General features: G+C 41.4%; 2 protein-coding genes across 3 annotated transcripts in view; one reads left to right on the top strand and one right to left on the bottom strand.

The window, feature by feature from the left end:
• Window positions 1–442: 442 nt before the first annotated feature.
• Window positions 443–21,672, bottom strand: LOC123810041 (APAF1 interacting protein). Its single transcript, XM_045825397.1, has 7 exons — window positions 21,453–21,672; window positions 11,949–12,049; window positions 7,595–7,643; window positions 6,231–6,348; window positions 4,485–4,620; window positions 1,611–1,778; window positions 443–816 (listed from the first exon to the last, which is right to left on the bottom strand). Exons 1-7 carry the CDS (start codon window positions 21,507–21,509, stop codon window positions 717–719), a joined length of 729 nt encoding a protein of 242 aa, XP_045681353.1. The 5' UTR covers window positions 21,510–21,672; the 3' UTR covers window positions 443–716.
• Window positions 21,673–21,828: 156 nt separating this feature from the next.
• Window positions 21,829–23,687, top strand: part of PDHX (pyruvate dehydrogenase complex component X) — a 64,569-nt gene continuing 62,710 nt past the window's right edge. For both annotated transcript variants that reach the window (XM_045825527.1, XM_045825528.1), the window contains exon 1: window positions 21,829–22,028. In XM_045825527.1, the coding sequence (XP_045681483.1) occupies window positions 21,869–22,028 (160 nt within the window). In that variant the 5' untranslated portion in view covers window positions 21,829–21,868. The remainder of the gene's footprint in view (window positions 22,029–23,687) is intronic.

Consider the following 23,687-nt stretch of genomic DNA (forward strand, 5'->3'; position numbering starts at 1 on the left):
GATGAAGACCATGCTTAAGGGCAGAGAGCCACGAGGCCCTCCGACATTTCCGAGGCTGATAGAGGAGAAAAATTCAAGGAAATAACCACAAAAGCGGCCAATGAGGTGAGCAGAAAATCACATCGGTCTGGTGTCACAGAAGCCCAAGAAAATGTTGTAAGCAGAGAGTGATCACTAGTAATGCTACTGTAAAGTCACACAAAATACAGAGAGACAACTGGCCGCTAGTTTTGGCAGAAACAAGAAACTGTTCATTCTGTAATTAAGTGGAAATTTCCCAATGAATTCTATTATCACAAGCAACTTCAAAGAATAACAGAAATTCCCTGGGACTGTGTATATGAAAAAGAAAATTAATTCAAAGGGAAATATTTTGCTGTTATGGATTTAAAAGTAAACAAAAACCATTCATTTTAAAGTTTTTTAATTAGAATTTTTTGTCGTTGTTTAAGTACAGATGTCTCCATTTCCCTCCCACCACTCCCCTCTGCCCCATCCATCCCCACCTTCATTATAAAATTTTTATTCTACTGCACTGTCATTTAAAATGACAGTAATGTAAGCAAATCGATGTCAGAAGAGATTCAGGGTGATCATCTGCAGTATTTAGTGACATATTAATGGCAGCGTGAACATTTCAATTAATTAAAAAAATAGGTTTCACATAAGTAATAATTCAGCTAAGCTTGGTCTCTGCATATAAACTTCCATCTGGCTTACACAATCCCATTTTCTCCGACCGGAAGCTGTGTGGGATCCAGTCCCACTCTCTTCATTGACACGGCAATGTCAAACAAATAGTCATAACACTCGCACCTATGGAAGAAAAAGCAAAACGAACTGACTGTCTTCAGAGAAACAGAGTCCCTCAGTCTTAATAGTCACACTTCTTCTCTCCATCGAGTTAACCCTGCTCCTAGCTGGGTTAGGAATTCTTCTCAATTTTAAGCTAAATGTTTCTTATTTTGCCTCCAACATTATTAAAGCATGGAAAGAAATAATACTGAATCATGCAACCATAATATACTTCTTAGGAGATAAAAAGGAGTCTAAAATATACCACTGATATCAATTTAAATTTTTCACTCAGCCACTTTTTGAAATAAATGCAGCAGATCATTACATAATGTGGATTAGCTTCATTCTCCCCTCCAACTGCAAACTCGGAGAACAAGAGCTCTCTCTCCTCCTTTGTACCACAGTGCACAGTACTGTGCCAAATAGTAGCTCCTCCGGGAAATATTTCATTTAAAAAATGTTCTTTTTATCCTCACCGAGGACATTTTTTTAAAATTGTCTAGAGAGAGAGAGAGAAACAATGACTGGTTGCCTTCTTGTAGGTGCCCTGACCGGGAATCCAACCTGCCACCGTTTGGCTTACAGGACAACACTCCAATCGACTGAGCCTCACTGGCCAGGGCTAAATGAATGCACAATGCAAGTCAAATATCTAGAAACAATAATAATAAACTATTTAAATTTAAACCAGTTTGACCAGTAACACATTAAAAAAGAAATCACACTTCACTTAAAATCCTAAGACATATTTTGTTTTCTTCCACATTTAGAGTGTGGTGACTTGTCCCAAAAGTCCTTTGATTTATACGCACATAGTTTTAGCCTTCTCCCAGGTTTCTCCCCAGACGTAAACTCCATGACGCCTGACCAGCACCGCACAGGAGTCCGGGTATTCATTCATCGCGCGAGCCATTCGTTCTTTGAGGTCTTTCTCCTCGGGCGTATTCTCAACAATGGGTACCACCAACATATCATCATATCTATAAGATAAAACAAGCCATTCTTTTTCCATTAAAACAGAAGTACTCATAGGTAGAATTTGTAAATTTTTTCAGGCAACCAGTCAGATATTCTCTTTGTATCTGGAAAACCGCTCCGCATAATGAACGAGCTGCGGCATGTTACGCTGTGTATCTGCACAAACATCTGGATCACAGGTGCCTTGGGACTTTAGCGGGCATTATTCTGATCCTAAGACTGAGTGGCAGAAATGCGTATAGGATACCAACACCTAACAGAAATGATCAAGATCATGCAAGTATTTCCTTGAGGCAGAGACAATCAAAATATTTTTAATAGGAGATGGGACATGACAGGTTTCTGATCAGAATTGAGGCATTAACAACTGAACTACTTATGAAATAGGAATTTTTAAATGATAAAAAACATATTTAACTCTGAAGGACCCCAAACGAGCTCAGACAAATAAATACAGGTGTGATTTGTGGCATTGGGATAATAAGAAACTTCTGGAGATCGCTATTAAAGATATGATATTTCAGAACATTCTTAAATATAGGGCATCAGAACAACTTTTACTTCCGCCTTGTTTCCGTAAATACATGTGATAAAATCAGAGTATGTCTTTTCCTTTTTATTCATGTAATAGCATTTAAGCAAATAACTTAGTTACTATAAAGTTTAAGCCTATCCCTAAGGTCATTTACAACTGCTCAAAACCCAGACAAATTTTCCTTTTTACACAAATTTCTCTTGCCTTGGTAATAAAAATTGGCTTTTTCACACCCTCTGTAATAACTAACCTTAACCTAAAAGTTGTGCTAAAGCAGTGTCAGAAATTGCTACTTTAGGGCAGGTACAAGCTAAGTAGCTGTCATGTGTGACCTGGCCAACCATTGTTATTAACAGTGCTCAGTTGCTCATTGTTTCACTTAAGTAAAGTAGAAGTAATTATAAAATATTCTTAAATATGGGAGGGAGGAATTGCTAGTCCCAAATCTTTCCTAATAGTAGCCAGGAGAATCACAAAATTATATTTTCCTCTAGCATATACTGAATAGTCAGAAAAATTCCAGGGACAAAATAATTCCACAGCAAAAAAAAAAAAAAAAAGACCTGTAAAGTAATTCAATCCAAACCACCCGCTTTACACTAATCCTTATATTTAAATGAGGGCCAGAGCCAGAACGGTCCTTGACCATCAGACAGTGTCCTTTTCACTCTACCACACACATGTTGCTTCCAAAAGGGAGGACCATTATGTGTAAATATGGTAACTTCTGCTGATAAGAATTAGGTTATTTCAAACACTGTTCCCCAAGGTGGACCTAAAAAAATGGAATAGAGAACATCAGAACCTTCTTTTGTTACTTCATCCAGCCTTTATTGCTCCTTCTTTTGAAAACTGGGCTCTTAGGATTCTCTGCAAACTTTGGTAAAACATCACTCCCTCCTGAGCTGAAATAATGACCCCATTACTGATTTCCCAGCCAGGCTCAAACAGAATCGCAAAGGACGTCTCGGAAAAGTCTGTATTCTTTAAATTCTGAAACACTCACAGGAATATACCAAATGTGTATGTTACAATACATAGAAAATGGCATCTTTTCAAAAATTCACGCCCTTTCCCCCCCACAAAATTCCAAAGCTCTCCATTGTGCTCTGTTCCTCTCCCCACTCTTCGCTACGTTCTTCTGTTTTTATTCCTTCATGAAAGCAATCAAATGCCGACGGAATTGATATCACACATAATGCCTTTCCTTCAAGACCCAGATATGGAAAAGGCAACTAGACTTTCTTTAGTATGTACACTCTCATACTATAAATATTTAACTTTTATAAATAGGTATTTCACAGTGCTGAGGAATGCTTTAGGCACACAATAAATATTAACTAAAATCAAATCAAATCAATTTCTCAGCACACTAGTTTAAACATGTACCTTCTATTACGGGCAGCAGCAATGAGGTGTTGCTGTCAGAGCACTTTAGAAAACCTGGCACCCTCTTCCTCTAAACACGGCCCTTTAAGAAAATTAGGAAGGGTGAAGACTCCGGAGTGAGGATGCCAATACATTCAAATGAAATGCTCAGCTTAACACCCGAGCACCGAGAGCATGTTTCGTCCCGTCACTATATTCTAGATTGATGAATAATTACTACATTTTTGTGGGCTGGTGGGTTTATTTGATTTTATCGAGACCTTCATTATAGACTATCTACGCCACTTTCCTCAGTGAAAAATTGTAAGACATACGGAGATCTACTTGATTGAAATAATAATAAAACTTTTATAAATATGAACATATTCTAGAAACACTAAGTCAAATCAAAGTGAAGGGAAGACTTCGGTCAGGGATGAAACTCCCTGCAGACAGAGGGAAGGTGGGGGGATCTTGCTCTTTGGGTGCCTCGACGCGGGGACACAATCTGTCCATCTCTGTGGAAGTCTCAGCCAAGGTTTTGTCATTTTGCTCTGACAAACATGTCCTCGTTCGTGTTGCTAATAATTTGCCAAGGCCGTGGTGAGGGTAGGGGAGGGGAGGCATCTGATTTGTGTCACTGGGAACAGATTGGAAGTATCATTTTAAGTGGAATATTATTTAACGTGGGTCCCACAGCATCTCATTAAATGCATTAAAAAAAAACAACAACCCAGTAGCCTGTTTATCCAAAGGAGAAAGAATACTTTTCAAATTCTTTAAGCAAAAGGAGAAAAGATAATACCTATAATACCCTCCTGAGGTACACTTCTTTATTCCTTTTATCATCTCCTGATGTGTGATTTTAAACTCCCGTCCCGGAAAGAGAAGGGTGGCCATGACAGCTGCTTTGGAGTGGGTGTGAATCACTGCGCCTGCTCCTGGGGAGGCAGAAGGAGTCACATGCTCGGCGAGAGCTGAATTACACCTTTTAAAGAAAAACATATATATACATACACACACAAAAACATGTGTACGTGCACACACACACACATACATGGTTATGGACTTGTTTTTCTTGGCATGGAATAAGTTGGCAGTAGGTAGCAAGGTAGGAGGGAGGAAGGAAGAGAGAAATACACTTTACCCAGTATCAGAACAGTTCATAATACCTTACATGTGCTCATGAAGTATCTCTGAGACGGCCCGAAGTATAGCTGTATAATCATGGAGGTCAGTCATAATAATACTGCCGCTTACTTAGGGACTCCTCTGTGCCAGGCGCTGGGCAAACCTCGTTGTACACGTTATCTCTTTGCATTGTCACAACCACTGTAGAGGTCACCATTTACGCAGTGGTCGATGGAGGCTCAGAGAGATTAAAAAAACACTTGCCCACAGTTCACAGACGTAGTGACAGAACTTGAATTTGAACCTAGGTCAGTCTGACCCTTAATCATCAAGTTAGCCTTTTCAGTCCAGGACATATCTTGGTAACATAAGGGACAGTAGGGATTTTAAGGTATAAATTCAATAAATTTACCTAGAAAAGGACTTGAATGCTATAAAATTCAGCAATGGCTATTTATGAAATTGGAAGTGTACTGAGTTTTATGCTGGGAAAGGTCATTCACGCTGTTAGAACCTTCTCCTAAAGTTTTGTCCTTTCAGTGATAGCCGATAACATTCAGGAACAGAACACAGCATGACCACTTACTCAGTGCTGACTCCACTCAGCGACCGTATCAGAGGACAGTTCTGATGACTTCACCGCCATGGCTGAGCCAGCACTCAGTTACAATTCTCTATTTTAAAATTGTTTTCTAGGTTCAACCTTTCTTTCTTTTATTTTAAACATTTTTTTAAAGATTTTATTTATTTATTTTTAGAGAGGGGAGGGAGGGAGAAAGAGAGAAACATCAATGTGCAGTTGCTGGGGGTCGTGGCCTGCAACCCAGGCATGTACCCTGACTGGGAATCGAACCTGCAACACTTTGGTTCGCAGCCCGTGCTCAATCCACTGAGCTACACCAGCCAGGGCTTAGGTTCAACCTTTCCAGGTTGGCTTTCTACCATGATTTTTGGGAATTAAAATAATATTCCTATTTTTACCACCCGGTAAATTTTTCAAACTTATGGGACTACTCCCACCAAGGCGAGGAAAAGGCCCTCATTGTAATTTGATTTATTTCTACTACAAATTCCCAGAGGTATAACTCTAAACCGAGAGTAGGAATCTGACTGTAATCAGAGTTCTTGGTCAATTTGACAATCCAGTAGAGTCCCACTGATCTCCGCTGGAGTTCTGGCCCCAGTGCTCCCTGGCTGTTTATTTTGGAAAAATCTTCCCATAACCTCGGTCCTCCCATGTGTAAAACGGAGTAATCACAGACCTTCCACAGAGGCTGATGCGAGGACTGAAGGGGTGAACATACTGAAAACTCTTGCACATAGTAGGCACCCAAGAAATGTTAACTATAATAATCACTACCATTACTCAGGGGAGCCTGCTCTACAAACATTCTTTATGTCAAATCCACTTTCGGCCCACCTCTCATGGTGTAAGCGTTCATAAAAAGAGGAGTGCACTGGCTTTTTCTTAGATTCTTGCACGGCGGAGGTCCGCGTATGTCCTGTTCATTGATGTCACAAACAAACATGTCTTCAGGCTATTGATAGAGGGCAAAAAGAGAAAAGCTTTATACAGAATCACTGAAAATGTCCCCTTTCTTATAATACAAAGGTTGGCTAAAGTAGACTTATAGTTGTGAGTACATGAAGGAGTTTACTATATTATTGTTTATTATTGTATTATATTTATATTACCACTGTAAACCTACTTTTGCCCACCGCTGTATACAATATGTACTCACATGCAGAGTGATAATATATATGTACACTTATTCAACTCATATTTTACATATTCATATAATTATAGTTTATCTCTCCCAAGTTTCTTACCCATTTTGAGAACAAAAAGTATTTTATACTAAGGAAAATATTCAAGACAGCTAAAAAAAATCCTCCTTTAGAATTTGAAGGAAAAAATTGATATGGAACATTTAACATGCGTGCAGTGATATGGCTGTCACTTCTTCACTTTAGGTTCACAAGGATATTTCAGAGAGACTATATAAAGAAGCTGTTAGTCTAAGATGGACGTTTTAATTTCACAATATAAGAGGGAAAATATAGAGAGTAAAATTTTCTTATCCCCTGAGATACTTAGCTGCTATTCAGAACTGTTCATCTCAACAAGGTATATTATTCTTAAAGTTCTAAGTACGTGTGGAGAGTTCCAGATATTTCCTAGTAATGCATGCGTGTTTCTGACTTGTCACTTGTATCTGTCAGGGTTTATTACCAACTACAAACTGCAGGGTTTATCACAAATGGTTAATGAATAAAGCATTATGCCATAAATAGAAGTTAAGTATTATGTGGCCATTTTAAACAGATTTGGGGTATTACTGTAGCAGCAATACAAATGAGTCTTCTCAAAATCTTGAAGTACGTTTATAACTTTAAATTGCAATAGCTTGGCTATTATCAAAGAGGAATCAAGTCTGGTTTGCTTGAGACCATCAATCTGATTCCCTCCTCGCCTGATAAAGGCGGCGTTCTGAAGCTGCAAAGCTAGAACCCTCTTTACCCCAGGACTGAAGGTTGCGCTATTCACGCTCGCCCTCTAGAGGCTGAAGGGGAGCTCAACACATACTGGCTGCACGAGGACATTCCCTACCTTATAAAAACATTTAAGTCACTCAACTAATGTTTGTTAAATAGTTATTTACACTCTCATAATATGACCATCCTTCGAAACAAACTTTAAAAAAAATTAATTCCATTTCACAAAACAATAGTCGGGTGGAGAAGAAAAGACACTTGAATTTAAGGAGGATCCCTTTCCCATACCTGAATCCGCTCCTTTTGCACTCCTGAAGGAGCAATGTAGATTTCATCGCTGGTAACACAAAACACAGAAATTGGTATTTATTGAATTCTGATATTCTGCTCTTGCACAAAGAAAAATGTATCCTTGAAGTCCAATCATTAATGTTCCATTTAAGTCAAGTCACACAAGGAACAACTTGATTTAATTAATGGGCTGTGTAGAAAGAAACCGAACACTTTAATGCCTTTTAATGCTGGTGACACAGGAAAATGGTGGTAGTTTGCTTTAGTCTTCTACGTTTTTCATATATATTTCTTTATTTCTTTTTATGGGACAAAATCATTGGCAACCAGGCTTTCATCTGGTTAGCAGAAATAAAATCTGAAAACACAAGTCTTTAGCATGAATCTTTAAGCATGAATAAACAGAGTTTATCATACTATATATGGAATACAGTTAATCTAAAATCCAATCAGGAGAAAACATGCTCACCAGGAGTACATATCTGTGTTGCAAGTAATCAGTTTAATTTTATTGTTTTAAACTCTCTTATTATAAAACATGAAGTTCAGAGACCTCTGCTGGACAGTTTATTAAAATGACAGCAGTAACACGGCTACTTTTTGGGAACAGTATGCTGCCTGTCTGAGAAACACACCTATCTTATGGAAATATTTGACGATAAGGCTGAAACAGTTATAAAAGTTAAAATATGAAAGACATGGCTACATCCAGAGGGCTCTCTGTTACAGAATGTTGTATTATACCCTACCATTTACCACAAGGTGCTCCCAAATTTGATTTGCAAATTGATTTCAAAATCTTCTCTAAATTCTCCGCCCCCGCCCCCCCCCCAGGATCCTTGAGCTCATGTATCAGTTTCAGTTGCCACCAGAGGGTATGGAACTGCCACAGGCATGCAAACAAAGGAAATGCCAGCAGATGCGTGCTCCAGCTTCTGCCACTGAGGCACGGACGCAGGGACATGGAGTAAACATGAACTGTTTCATAGTGAAAATGAGGACAGCCTGTATTTAATCAAGCTTGTTAAAGCTGGGGTCACTAGTAAAGTTACGGACTTGGAACTGACGAAAATGAAAGGAAATGAAGAAAGTTCCTTAATGGTCCACTGGTAAATTAAGGTCTAGAAAATAAACGCCTGACCTGATAATGGCAGTGGAAACCAAAGCACGTAAGCGACATTCAAACATTTGTTTTCACAACACAGCTAGTGCTTTAAAGCTTTGTTGCGTAAAAAAGCCACAGAGTGGCATTCTTCTAGAACCAGTGGGAATGGGCAGGGAAGAAACTCTAGAATGATGTGTGCTGGACTCAAACCACCTCCAGTGGTAAGTGGACTTGCAGGTCTTCTCATGTGGGAGAAATTTATGCAGTGCTGGAAACAGGCCCAAATAAAGAACAAAACAGTCCGCTTGTAAATAAAACTCAGCTACAAAGTGGGAAAATCCAGGGTATTTATTCTGCGCATTCAAGTGACTTGGTACGCCAACTCTGTTTTTATTACTGCCTTTGTAAAATGGAAATGAGTTCAGGCTTTGATCAACGTTGGATAATTAAAAGGTTAGGTAAACAGGTTTTAGAAAAGATATATTTACACCTTCAAAGGAGGAGATGTCTGGACGAAAATAACAAAGATGACAGAGCTTTTATTTTAGGAGGAAAACATGCCAAAGACCAAAAGCGAAGTATTTACTTGGTGCTATAAGCCGCAAACAAAAAGCATTTTACATTTCAAGGTATTAAGTTTTAGAATTTATTTCTCTATACTCCCTGCTCTTTCACAAGCGGTAAGTGCGCAAACAAAACCCCAGAGTTGGTAATACATCTATTTTTTTACTGTCTAGTCATTTAAATCTTACTATGCCTTAATTATCTTGTCTATTTTATTCATTTGAACTCTAATGGCATGCAACAGGATTAGCACCTCTGGCCGTAGAAACAGGACGTGTTACATGGGAATGGCAGGGACCCCATGAATCACAACGGCTGCTGCGCACCCCAGGACTGCCTCAATTGCTGTCATTTTCTTGGTCTTCCATTCCCTCCTTCTTACCCAACTCTTGCGTGTGTCTTCAACTGCCTTTCATGTACATCTTTTGGCATCACGCATCAGCAGCATAAGCTGGAATAGTATCAGCCAAACTTTGAACTCAGTAAACAATTTTATATTCCCAAAGAGCTTATTGTAGTATTATGCTAGAAACATAATCTATTGGGTTTGTACTTCATTCCACATTTATTTGTCCTAAGCATCAAAGAAAAACCAAGCTTCTGCTAACAACATAAGGGTAACATTGCTGATACAGTAGTTGATGTGGGCTTATGAAGTCATTTAAGTCTTAGGGAAAAAATTCAGCACGTTAGTACGAATTACCTATCTTACTAGGTAAGGCACAAATTGAGTAAGATTCCAAACACAGTGCCATAAAATTGTGGCTGTTTCCATTTGTGACCTCCAGGAGGAGCTCCTCGCCCATTAAGAATCTAAGGCCAAAGCCTTTCACACGGGATGCAACTTTCCTATGAACTGATTATAGTGCTATAAAAGCCATTTAATTTTAAAAGGTACCAGTGAGTGTTTCAGGGTGACCGCACAATTTCAGTATATGGGTCAGTAAAATTCTTCTAGAAGGAACATAGTCTTTTATGTCCTTATGATAAAAAAAATTCCCTCTTGAGATTTGCAATGATCCCTTACCTGTGCTCTATTTTTAACTTTGCTTTTTATAAAAAAAAAAGTCAGTTTAAAATGGTTATTTTAATTCAGTGTGTTAGAAAGCTCTGTCTTGTGCATTCAAAAACTACTTCTGTATATGCAAATAAAAAGCAGTTAATCAAAGGCAATGTTTAGAATGTGATTTATTTTAAATAATACAGCTGAGAAACTAGTACTGGGACTCTTGAATAGATAAGATAAGAACCAATGTTATTTTACCCATTGTAAGACTCTGCTGGAAACAGATCATCTTAAAAGTTTTGGCACAGTAATCTGATAGCCTGCGCAATGCTGACTTGGCACGTCAGCACTGGGTTTACGCTAAGAAAAGAGGCATGCATGGACGGACGGACGGACGATGCACCCGGAACGTGACCTCTTCAGACGGAGTGCATCCCTTCCCACCCGGCTGTGACAGTCACCAATTCAAGCCCCTCCTGTCGTTCCCCACAGTTCCACCATTTCAGCAGGTACTCGGTCAGCTGAAGCAGATGAAGTCACAACGGCGCCACCTTGTGGTGTGCCATAAAACCCCTTCCGTTCGAAACTTCCCGATTATCACAGTTTACATCCCATTCCTTGTACACAATGCGGCCTCCTTGAAGGTATTACTCTATATACTCAATGTTACAGAAATATTGTAGCAATCCAATTTTGTTAAAGTGAATTAGGATAAAGAAATAAATCAAGCTACTCGGTTTAACATTCAGCCTCCAGACAATAATATTTCTAAACATTCCAGGAGGAAAAATCACTTAAGAGAATGAGATTCGACCACCTCTCTTTTCATTGTCAGTAAGTTACTGATTTCTTCATCCTCTTGGAGGAAAGACACCGAATACCTCTAGTGAAATACTACATACCGTTCATTCCTTCTGTTTCTAGTTTAGTACCTCTTGCTTTGTCCTCTGAGCAACACGGACCAGCAGGTGCTACGTCCGTTAATAGTAGTCCTGTGCTTTAGAGCGGCGTATTGCCTTTCTTTTGACTCAGTAAAATGTACTTTTTAGGAATTCAGTGGCTAGTAATTTGTTTTTAAGTGACTTTAAAATATATTTCTGAACCTTTGAAACAAATCCTGTCTACCTAGAGGGGACCCTTTACAATTCCAAACATATGAACATAATGGCAGCCTGTTATTTAACTTTGCTACTCCAAAGACTGAGGACCAAATTATTCTGATTAGAGATTGTGTTCTCAAACCCTTAGGTATTTATTATATTTGCGACTTAGACATACATACACTGTAGCTGTTCCACTCAGTTACACAAATATTTATTTCCTCAAGTAGAAATGAAACACCTTTCAGGATTACACAAAACTGTGCATCAGTTTTCTTTGGACAAAATGCATGGTGGGCTCTCCATGGCCTATTCTATGGAGAATTCCCAGAAATGAAATCGGCCAGGCCCTGGCTGGTGTAGCTCAGTGGACTGAGTGCAGGCTGCAAACCAAAGGGTTGCCAGTTCGATTCCCAGTCAGGGCAAATGCCTGGGTTGCAGGCCAGGTCCCCTGTGAGGGACATGTGAGAGGCAACCACACATTGATGTTTCTTTCCCTCTCTTTCTCCCTCCCTTCCCCTCTCTCTAAAAGTAAATAAAATTAAAAATAAAAAAAGAAATCAACCAGAAACTTACCCATGCTTCAAGCTAATGCCTCCTCCAGTCCCAGTGACCCAGCCCAAATGGTAAAATTGTTTGCAAAGCTCTGGGATCAGGTATCTTGGATGTTCCTTGTCCTTAAAAAGGAGACAATTATTTTAAAACCAGACATTATTTTGTCAAGTGGCTATTCTAGCTGAAATTTCTATTAAGAAGCCAATTTAATAAAGTTTAAGAAAATCTACCACAGAGAAGATACTGTGAGGGAAAAACCTATTATAAAACATAGTTTGTTTTTAATGTTTACAGAGTGGATCTGCTATATTACGTGGCAATTATCCAGTATGGGGCCTACAGTACATCACTATGAAACAGGCTATAAGACCAAAGTGGGGAACTGCCCAGTATATGTTACAAAGTGCCTATTGAGATGTCTGAAATAACATAAAATCTAGTTTTGAAGGAGCATGCTTGTCATCTAGTAAATTTCTAGTACACAAAACACTTAATTGAGGCACAATATATATGATACACTGTAATAGCTATTTGTTCATCTTCTGTTGGTTCATCTTTTTTATTCTAAAAATGCCTTGCCTTTTTACCATAGTGATTGTTTTTATTTTCTCTTATTACAAAAGCAATGCATACTTATTATGAAATATAAAGTCAAGAAAATAGCAAAAAGCACTCGCTCAGAAACAGTCACAATTAATACACTTCCTGGGCCCGTTTCTGTAAAAAGGGGTGTGTGCAGGAACACAGGCATATATATATGTTGGGGTAAGCACTGAGTCCATTGATTTATTTTTATTGAGGCATAATTGACATGTAACATTTTAGTTTCAGGTGTACAAATATTTTTATTTGATATTCCTATGTACCATGAAATGATCAGTGCAATAAGTCTAGTTAAAATAAGAACCTTATTGTTATATGTCTAAAAATTATTTAGGAGAAAAAAACACCAATGTTCTTCCCTCTTTTTCAAAGTTAAAATTAATGAAAACAAAAACAAAGAAATACAATGAACTCCATTTTTGGCAGTATGATATACAACCCTAACTTTGAAAACAACTAAAATGCTGAATGAATTATTTTTAAAAATATTTCAAAATAAATGGCTGAGCTGGCAAGAAAGTAGGTCCCATAGGGACCATAAAAGAAACGAGAGTAAATCTACCTGGAAGGAAAGTTAGCTCCAAAGCCATCATTTCCCTGAAGATTTTTGCAAAACTCTGGTGACCTTGAGCTTCAACTCTGACAGCTGTGCAAGGTACTAAAAACACAGATCAAACCTAGGGCATGCCCCAAGTGTGGCGTCTCACAGAAAATCCCTACGCATGCTAGAGGCCCCAAGGGGACAGATCCTCCAGCTAACACAGATCCACAGTGAGGAACAGAATAGCAAGGAAGCTTGCCTGTGTGAATCTTGGCACTGGGTAAAAGGGCAAAAAATATCTTTGAGGTCAAATTATTATTATTGAACAGACTGGATTCTCAGCTACTTAATTAGATTTCTGAAATCACGGTGTTGTCCTGAATTCACTGTTAATATCTGACATATACTCTTTATTTAAGGTATTATGAATGATAATTTGATGGAGCAGATTCAAAACTTAAAATTAAGAACATGGGAATGTTGAAATTTTTTCAAGTTCTGACTCAACACAGGGCTTAGGAGTTCATGGACATAAAGTTAAATTCCTATTACACAATTTTTTGCTTACATGACTTTGAGTTTCAGTATACTGACCCATAAAATGAGAACATTATGAGGATTAAAATGAGAGACGGTGAATATAAAGCGACTGGCATAATGTGTGACACAATGTTAGTTTCCTTCCCATTTTAGTGAGTTAAAAGTTCTTGAATTAAAGTTGATAGTATAGCTATGTTAGTTTTGTGTGTGTGTGTGTGTGTGTGTGTGTGTGTGTGTTATCTTAATGAAATCTAGCCAAGTTATCCATACCCTGTATAACGTGCTATTTCCTTTCCTAGGAATATAATGATATTTTAATTATATAGTAAAGTACAGCTAATGAGAAGACTCCTGCAGTTTTCCAATCCTTAAAACCACCAATTTGCCCAGCAAGTTGCAAACATTATAGAAAATGGCCTGTTATTAAGGATCTCCCTTTGCCTTTTTGTCTTTCCCAGGACTGAGGTATTGCAGCAATTAGCCAGCCTCATTCCGCAGGAATAACAATGATAAGGCAGCTGTTGTTAATAAAGGTTCATTCACTAGTCCAAACCCACAAAATTACAATTCCTTTTTTTTTAAGATTTTATTTATTTATTTCTAGAGAGAGAGGAAGGGAGGGAGAAAGAGAGGGACAGAAACATCAATGCGTGGTTGCCTCTCTGAGGGGAGCAGGGGGATACTGGGGGAATGGGTGGAAATGTGAAGGGATTGAGAAGTACAAATTGGTGGTTACAGAACAGCCATGGGGATGTAAAGTACAGCATAGGAGAGGGAGCAGTCAGGGAACTTACACACATGAGTCATGGGCATGAACAATGAATGGTGTGGGGACTGCCGGAGGGCGTAGGGGGAGTACTAGGTAGAGGGAGGCAAAGGGGGAAAAATCAGGACAATTGTAATAGCATAATCAATAAAATATAATTTAAAAAACAAAACATAGCCCTGGCTGGTATAGCTCAGTGGATTGAGTGCGGGCTGCGAACCCAAGTGTCGCAGGTTCGATACCCAGTCAGGGTACATGCCTGGGTTGTAGGCCATGACCCCCAGCAACTACACATTGATGTTTCTCTCTCTCTTTCTCCCTCCCTTCCCTCTGTAAAAATAAATAAATAAATAAAACCTTTTAAAAAATTAAATAAATAAATAAATAAATAAATAAAACATGTGTCAAAGATACTATTTAATTCATCAATTAAGGAGGGAACCAGAAATACATTACAACTGGTACCAGAGAGAATTCAAAACAAACACTAGCACATATAAGTGATCAGGAATTCTAGATTTACACATAAAGCAAAAACAGGACGATGTCCACCACGCAGCAATGAGCGGAGTGTCCGTGATACAAACTGCATTCCTATGAACAGTGGTCGTCTGCATGCCTGTCAGGATGCAACAACTCACGGAGCTGTACAGCAGCTCAAAGGGAGCCCGACACAGCGAGTCGTCTCTTTTGCTCATTTCAGGCTTCCAGGATTTTTCCTGACACGGGCCTTGGGAAGGGACTGGATGCAAACACAGCACAGTCGTCAGCACTGTTTTTGTTCCTTTCTGCCTGTCTGCTCCGTTCTCCTCCCCGTGCATGCTGGTTTTCTTTGCAACGTCACCTGCACGCAAAGCCCTTCGCCACACTTACAAATTCTTCTTCACGTTAATCAAGCACTGACTAAACATCAGAAGACTGTAAAGCCAGTCACAGCCCTCTGGATATCAGTTTCCTTATAATAATCATCTCAGTGATTCTCAGACTTCTCAACTTCAAGATCAGTAGTTTCTGTTGTTTTTAAATGAGAGACTGACGCAAGATTGCTAAGTTACAGCATTAACTGTATTTAACAATCACTATTACCTTCCTCAAAAAAAATAAAGTGCATTTTAAACTCACAATAATCTCACAATAAAAAAGTAATCCTTTAAGTTGAATGCAATTAATTTTGTGAAATTCACTTTTTCACTGTCCTAATTTTTCTTAGTTTGCAATAGTGAGTTTACTTAGTTTCTACTCAACCTCATTGTGAATGTCAGCCACCACGATGGCTCTTAATGATCTCCTGGTGTTCACACCATGCATGGTATATAGTTCCTCTCCATGCTGTACCGCAGTTGGTCTGTATGACCAACAGACCACTGCAGAAGTGACAGTATGTCACTTTGGGGACTGGGATTGGGCTATAGGGCTATAGTCTCCAACTGGATGCCCTCTCTCTCTTGGATCACTTGGTGTGGGGGAGGCCAGCCACTCAAGATACTGAGACAGCCTGGGCAGAAGGCCATATGGCGAGGAACAGAGGCCTGCAACAGACCAAAAATCAGCGAGGAACGGAGGCCTGCAAACAGCTTCACACGAGGGCTTGGAAGCTCGCTCCAGCTGCAGTCAAGACCTGAGAGCGACTGTGGCTCCAGCCGACAGCTTGACTGACAACTCCTGAGAGACCCTGAGCCAGAACCTCAAGCTCAACTCTCCTGGATTCCTAATCCTGAGAAACGGAGACAACAAATGTTTGTGTTTTAAGCTTAAGTTTTGGGATACTTGTTATGCAGCCATAGATAACTAAGACATTTTCTTGACAGCCAAAAATACATTCTTTCTCTTTGCACTGTTATTGCTCATGCTGGACCTGCAATCATCCAATAACCTGGACAACTCTAGCCGTCAGACTCCCTCTTATCAGCCTTCACACCAGGCCCCGTCCCCACTTCATCGACAATTCCCTCTCATGCTGCACCAAGAAGTGATCACTCCTTCCTTGGACTCTGTGCCACAACATCCGCTCTACATACCTTTCTTCTGGCATCAATTGCAGAGCCCTCTCATCCATCCATTCATTCATTCATTCATTCATTCAACAACCTTTACTGAAGGCCCCCCCCCCAAAGGAATGTAAATAAGATAAAATCCTTACCCTTGAGGAACTCACAATCTAGTAAAGAAGTTAACAGTTATAAGGCAACACAGCAACATATAGTACGAAATAATCCAGGGCAATAGGGGAACAGAAGCTATGGGTGGGAGGGAGCGGGAGTTAGGAAAAGCTCCATAGAAGGGATGGTTGTGCTAAGTATTCATGAAGGAAAGTGGGACTATGCTGGGTAGGTAAGCAGGAGAAAGGGTATTTCTGTCAGAAAGAACCTTCAGTAGTTGGAACTGGTCATAAATCAGGTTTGTGGGATGGAGGGGAACGGAAGGCAGAGTACAGAGGATCAACCTCGCCACGCACAGGAGTTGGGACTTTATTTCACAGGCAGTTGAAAACCACTGCGCAGTTTTAGATAGGTGACAGGGTCAGATCTTGGTTCTGAAACACTGCTACCGTGGCAGCGGAGAGAGGAGGATGAAGGGTGGTGACCAAGAAAGCAAGAGACCAGACCAGTAAGGAGGCTGTCGAGAGTTCTAAAAGGAAATTGCAAGGGAGTGATGGTGGAGATGGACTTGGAAGGTATTTTAGAAGTTGAAATGAAAGGCAGTACTCTGGATGAGAGAAGTGAAGAAAAGCAAGGCTTCAAGGACCTCCCAAGTTTTGGGTTAGCTGAGTGGCTCAAGTAGATAGTGTTGCCATTCACTGGGACATGAATCATGAATATTTCTTGAGTACTCACTGGCGAAGCATGTCTGGGAAATCAGCTAAGAACGAGACAAAGTGCCTGCTCTAAGGGAATTTACAGGGCAGGGGGTAGTTTTTATAAACAGAAGGCCACATTAATAAACAAATTGCAATATATACATTGCAATAAGGAAACAAACAAGGGACTTAGAAAAAAATAGGCTCAGAAGGCTTCTCTGAGTAGGAAACATTTAAGGCTTAACAGATACGGAAAAACCAGTGTATGATGGACGAGTGTGTGTGCACAAGCAAGACTTCGTGCTGGGGACAGGCAAGCACTCCAGGCGAAGGAAACAGCAGGTGTGAAGCACCAAGAGCGAGAAAGTGTTTGAGGAGTTTAAAGAACAGAAAGATGATTAGCTGGCTACAGGGATGAAGCGTTGAAAGTGGCAGACTATGCGTTTGTAGGGCCCGATCACCCAGGAGCTGGAAGGCCATGCTGATGAGAACAGTCCTGCCAGAAAAGGAATTGATTCACAGTAAGAGAGACAAGGAGAGGGACAGAAAGAACTTCAGGTGAGAGGGCCTGGAGATCCGGAGCACAAGTGGAAGAAGTGGCCTTCCACTTTGCAAAATGAGAAGGTGATGGTTTCGTGTCTAAGTAGATCTGCAGGTTTTGTGGTAGGAAGTTCGTATCTCATGACTTCTATTTTCTTAAGTAGAAACAGTCACCAGCCGAGCGAGAATGTGGGGACAGAGTGTGAGAGCCTTGAAGAGACTATAGGATCAACTAGTCATTTCCAGGAGCAGGACAGCGAACTACTAGGGAAGCACAGGAGGGGTGTTGGGTAGTACTACGTGCCAATTTGAGGTTAAAATCTTGACTATGATGTGTGGCCTGTCAGCACAGTTGTGTGATTTTTCTCTAGCAACGTTCAGTCACAAACAGCGTGGATAATAGGGTGGACCCTGGGATGGAGTTTCGCTAGGCCAACTACATTTGTAACTAAGGTCAACCATGACCTTGCGTAACAACTGTTTTGACAAATTGGTTATAAAAACTAGATAAAAATGGAACAAGAAATTAACAAAGCTTAGAGGCAGAGAATTCTAAGGACTCTTTCAGTAGAGTTGCTATAAAGGGCTCGATACAGAAATAGAAGGAAAAACTGGTTAGGAGAGTTTTCCACATGTTAGGAGGTAAAATTAGGGAGAGAGAGAGAGAGATTAAGAGTATAGGACAGCAGCCCTGGCTGGCGTAGCTCAGTGGATTGAGTGCGGACTTCGAACCAAACCATTGCATGTTCAATTCCCAGTCAGGGCACATGCCTGGGTTGCAGGCCACAGCCCCCAGCAACCACACATTGATGTTTCTCTCTCTCTCTCTCTCTCCCCCTCCCTTCCCTCTCTAAAAATAAATAGACAAAATCTTAAAAAAAAGAGTATAGGAGAGCAATAACCTAAATAATAGGTCAGCATTAGTGCATACAAAAGCTAGAATTAGGAAAACAGGGAAAAATGTGCCTCAGACAAGAGGAAGAGTAAAGACACAAGTAAATACAGGGTGGGGCTAAAGTAGGTTTAGTTTTTCTTATGGAAAAATATGATAATTAATCAATAACACCACAAGAATAAACTGTGTTTTGCATATAACTGTAAATCTACTTTTGCCCCACCCTGTATGTAATAATACAATTGATATCGAGAGTAGCTACCATGTTTTTGGTTCACAGGCCAGCGCTCAGTCCACTGAGCCACACCAGCCAGGGTCAAGAGTAGCTAGCTACCATTTCTTGAGTGCTTACTGTGTGCCAGGCACTACTCTACAGGCTTTATAGGAACTTTATTTAATCCTTATAATAATTATTCCAAGAAAGATTCATTTGACCTGGCTGGCGTAGCTCAGTGGATTGAGCGCGGGCTGGGAACCAAAGTGTCCCAGGTTCGATTCCCAGCCAGGGTACATTCCTGGGTTGCAGGCCAGAACCCCCAGCAACCACACATTGATGTTTCTCTCTCTCTCTCTATCTATCTATCTATCTATCTCCCTCCCTTCCCTCTCTAAAAATAAATAAATAAAATCTTTAAAAAAAAAAAAAAGATTAATTTGCCCAAGACCACCCAGGTAGAAAAGGAAGATTTGAACCTAGGCGGTCTGCTTCTAGATGCCTAGTCCTTAACCTTTACATTATAATGTGGGGAGAGGAAGAAATTGAAGTTGACAAGTTCACACCTAATAGCTTCCATAGTAGTAGCCTCTTAGCAACTCTGGAGGCAAAGTCAGCTGCAAACCAGGGTTGGGGTAGACGGTGAGGTTTTGAGATAGCCTTGTAGGGGACTGTGAAAGGAAGCTGCCCAGAGGACTGGGGTGCTCAGAGGCGAGCAGCAGCACATAATGCTTGTAGACGCTGAAGGAGGTCAGAACAGGCCTCCCAGAGATGTGCCACTTTGGCATGTGAATTATTTTCAGTGGAAGATGATTGAGACCCTGTACACTTAGGAGAAACTTTTACCTCTCCCTTAGAGAATTTAAATTTGGGGCCTTGGCCTTAAGCGTTATTACTAGAAATAACTTTTCATGACCTATCTATAAGGCGGGGCAAAGTTCTAATTACTTGCCACTTGCTCTTCTTATCATTCTAAGAATGACCTTTCTCTCCCTCTGAAGCTCCAAGGCATCTTATCTCAGCTCAGAAAGTCACATACAAGGTCTGTGCCGAAGGTTTCCAGCCATGTAATATGAAAAATAGGGACATTAACTGAAGAAGATACAAGATGCAAGAAACACTGTACATAGGACAATGACGACTCAGTCCCTTTCAAAGTAGGCACCTTGGGACCTCACACAGTTCTCCCAATTGCCATCAGCCCCGCCCCATCGTATTTTCCTGAATCTCATCCATAGTCTGAAACCTTTTCCTTTTACAAGGTGATTTTAGTTTTTGGAAAAGCCAGAAGTTGCAGGCTTTAGGGGGCCGAGTCACCTGGCTGATGTGATGTTTCACCAAAAATCTCTGTACCAGACAAGATGCAGGAGCTGGCGTGTTGTCATGATGAAGCTGCCAATCACCAGTTGCCCATAGCTGCGGCCTTCTGAATCATCCACACAGTAGCCATGGTTAGCCATTCAAGCTTAACGCAAAATTTGATGCAGGTTCACTGCTCTACTCGCTCAGTCATTTTGAATGTGACGGCCACACAGTACACATGCTCACTCAAAGTATCTAAGGCCCCTCACTCACTAGTGCAGTGAAGTCATCATTATTCATACACGAGCATTCCAGTCTATGCTCTTTGGCTGTTAGGCTACATCATGTCACACAAACATTCTCATTATATTAGCAATGGCTGAACTTTTTCCAGACAGTCCTTGTACACCTTGTTTTACCTTTCTGTCTCTGAACCTCCCATGTATATGGAGTTTCCTTATTTACTATGTTATTAAGTTCAGTTACTTTCTCTTGTTAATCTGTCTCATGTTGATTTGATTATGGGACCGACCAATCAAAAGAACCTAGAAGGGAGAGGAAAACTTCATCCTCCTCCACAACTATTTCACAATAAAACCTCAGGCTGGTTATTATTTTTTAATTGGGACCTTCAGCCTTAATAAAGAAAAATGGGAGAAGATTAAGGGGGCTAATTTTATGCAGGGCTTCCCACATTGTAATGAAATTGGCCCCAGGCCATACATCATCACGGTATCAATGAGAACGTAGGTGCTCCATAAAATTGTTGGTGTGTGCAAGTAAATGAAAAGCATAGCAGCCCTAGGGTGGATGTTCCTTTGACCTCAGCTTAAGAATCCCTTCTATGATCACCCTATAATCAAACTAAACTGAGGCTGGCAAACTGCTGAGGGAAAGTGCTGGCTACTAAGGCACAGCGCTGGTCAAGGCGAACGTTCCCCCGCACCGCCCCCTGCCGTGAGCCTTCAGCGTGCTCCGCAAACTTCAGGCGGGTAGCCAGTGCGTAAAGGTAAGCTTGAGAGGTCACTGTTTGCTCCTTGTCCACTCCAGCGCTGCATGTTCCCTTGATTGGTCTGTCTTCCCAGTAAGTTGCTTTAAAACACACAATTAAGGCCTCGAATGCTCTCCTAATTGGTTCTTGATTTTTTCAGCGTTTGCTGCCCATCTCCCACCGTATGACAACCCAGCCCCGGGAAGCGACCGCTGCAGAACGTGACTTCAGGTCGCTCCAAGGAGCAGGGTTGCACTGGGGTCGCATCACGGCCTCCCGGAAGCCCCGTCCAAGCCCCACTAGCGCCTCGCCTCCCACCCGCGACTCCGCCCCTACCTGCAGGCCGCATTGCCGTAAGCAACACTCTCCCCCCGGAGTGGGACAGCCAGACATAGCCCGGACTAGGGACACCCGCTGCTCCCCTTATTCGCACGGCTTTGCTCCTGGCGATCCACGTGCACTAACGCAGAGAGGCCTTAAATACAATCAGGCGGTGCTGAAGCCATCCCAGGGGCGGGGCGTACAAGACGGTGAACGAGCCTAGGAGGGCCTCGCTGACTGGCAAGCCGGCGGCTCAGGCCCCTAACTGGGAGGCGGGGCCAACGAGGTTGGAGGCGGGGCTAGGAGTCGTGAACTCAGGCACAACTGGGGCTCGAGGGGCGTGACTAACCGGGCGAGAGGCGGAGCCTGGGAGGGGCTTGATGACTGAGCGATCTGGCTGTGCTGCGACAGCCGGTGAGAAGGCTGGGAAGATGGCGGCCTCCTGGAGGCTAGGCTGTGACCTGCGGATGCTGCGCTATCTCCAAGGCTTCGGCTGCCGGCGAGGCCTGGGGCTAGTTAAGGGAGCTGGTGGGTGGACTGCTGGCCGCGGAGCTAGTTGGAGATGGTTTCACAGCACTCAGTGGCTACCAGGTGAGTGACCGAAGCTCGCTCAGCTTCTATGTGTAAATGAGCAGTGGGGCAGGGTCAGGGGCTTTTTGATTGAGGTCCTGCATTTGGATATGGAGGTTTTCGGGGCTCCCCGTTCCCTAGGCCTTAAGAAAAGGGGAGGGGTCCGCTGATTTGACCGCCTAATACGTGCATGCTCCGAAGGGCTTTCCTGGGAGCAGGGAGAACTTGACTCCGTTTTTGGCCTCCTGGTTGGTATGGTTTCTTTTGACCTTGCCTTGGAATTTGGGGTTGCGGGGGGGGGGGGGGATTGCGAGGCGCGAAGATAGGTCCTAAACGCCCTTCTCTGAGGCCCCTTCCTAGTCAAGTCTCAGGTTCCTTTAGGGTTGTCAAGCATCCCTGTCTGGGAGAATCTGCCTAAGGTTGCTGAGATTGAAAAGCCACTTTTGGCTGTTCTTATTCATTCTTTTGGCTTTTCCCTACTGGGAGACCTTTTCTTCTAGGCCACCAGGGTTGCTCCACGCGACGGCTAGTAAAGGACTTAATACGTAAATGCCCACCGCATCACAGACATAGGTCCAGCAAAACGTGAGCATGAATGAGTGAAAAGTTAGGAGAGGAAATCTTACCATGAAATTTATTATAAGAAATCGCCATTTGTTGATGATATTGGCACAACAGTTCTTCCGGTATTTAACAATAGATATTATAGCATGTGAGGCATTATTTATCTTTACATGGGGGTGGGGCGGTGTCACAGGATTAACATTTTTTTAATGTAACCCTTTACCTGCCAATCATCATTCTGGCACTGCACAGAATGAACTTTAATCTAAAAAATAAGGTGCAATAGACATTGCCTGCATATTTTGGGCTGCCCAAGGCTTGGAAAAAAAGAGTAAGTTACACAAAGTCACGCGGTAAGATGAATGCACTGAGATTTCTAAAGATTTGATGATGGGGATAATTTATTTCAGTTTCTTCAGGTTAATGTTTCATCAAATACTTGGAGCAGTGGTTCCTTAACTGTGTATAGAATTCCCTTTTCCTCCCAGTTTATTAAATATTGAACTTTCCTACAGCTCCCAGAGATTTTGCCTGAGGTGGAGCTCAGCTATCTGAATTTTACAAACAGCCTTAGAGGAGTTTTGATATTTTCTGTTGTTGTTTGACAAGCTACACTTTGAGACTCACTGCCTTAGAAAAGCATGGAATAGGAAAAGCCCGGTGTTGGAAATAATCTAGGAAGAGTGTTTCTAACCTTGTTTGTAAAGCAGATCGTTTTGAGAATATTTGAATGCTCTAGATCCTCTCTACAGAGAAATGGGCATATGTTCTTGCAGGTTAGGAGGCTTTCCTTAGATCCAGTTTAAGGACCCCTGCCTTTAGAAATTCACTTAGGTAATCGTTACCTGATGTATTTTCCCCTCCCCTGCTCCCCATCCCCCAAGTGTGACTAACTTGTCTAACTCTGCTTGACCATCATCTGTAAGGAAGAGGACACGACATCCCCAGGAAGCTGTATGAGTTTCCTAGTGCCTCCCTCTTTCACATATTAGCACCCTTGTGATTGCATCAGGCCTACCCGAGAATATAGGATGCTTTCCCCATCTCAAGGTCCGCTGCTCAGCAACTTGAATTCCTTCTTAAACCTTAATTCTCCCTTGCCACGTAACCTAACAT

This window comes from Phyllostomus hastatus, unplaced genomic scaffold (assembly GCF_019186645.2).
Source record: "Phyllostomus hastatus isolate PE091 unplaced genomic scaffold, TTU_PhHast_1.1 phas_scaffold_585, whole genome shotgun sequence".
Lineage (NCBI taxonomy): Eukaryota > Metazoa > Chordata > Mammalia > Chiroptera > Phyllostomidae > Phyllostomus > Phyllostomus hastatus.

What these genes read in the sequence shown, in the direction of transcription:
- LOC123810041 (XM_045825397.1), bottom strand. Translation starts at nt 21,509, where the DNA reads ATGTCTGGCTGTCCCACTCCGGGGGGAGAGTGTTGCTTACGGCAATGC. An exon ending in GGCATTAGCTTGAAGCATGG is followed by an intron (nt 7,644 to 11,948) that starts GTAAGTTTCTGG and finishes TTGTGTTACCAG; the next exon opens with CGATGAAATCTACATTGCTC. An exon ending in TGGGAGAAGGCTAAAACTAT is followed by an intron (nt 817 to 1,610) that starts GTGCGTATAAAT and finishes TTTCTTCCATAG; the next exon opens with GTGCGAGTGTTATGACTATT.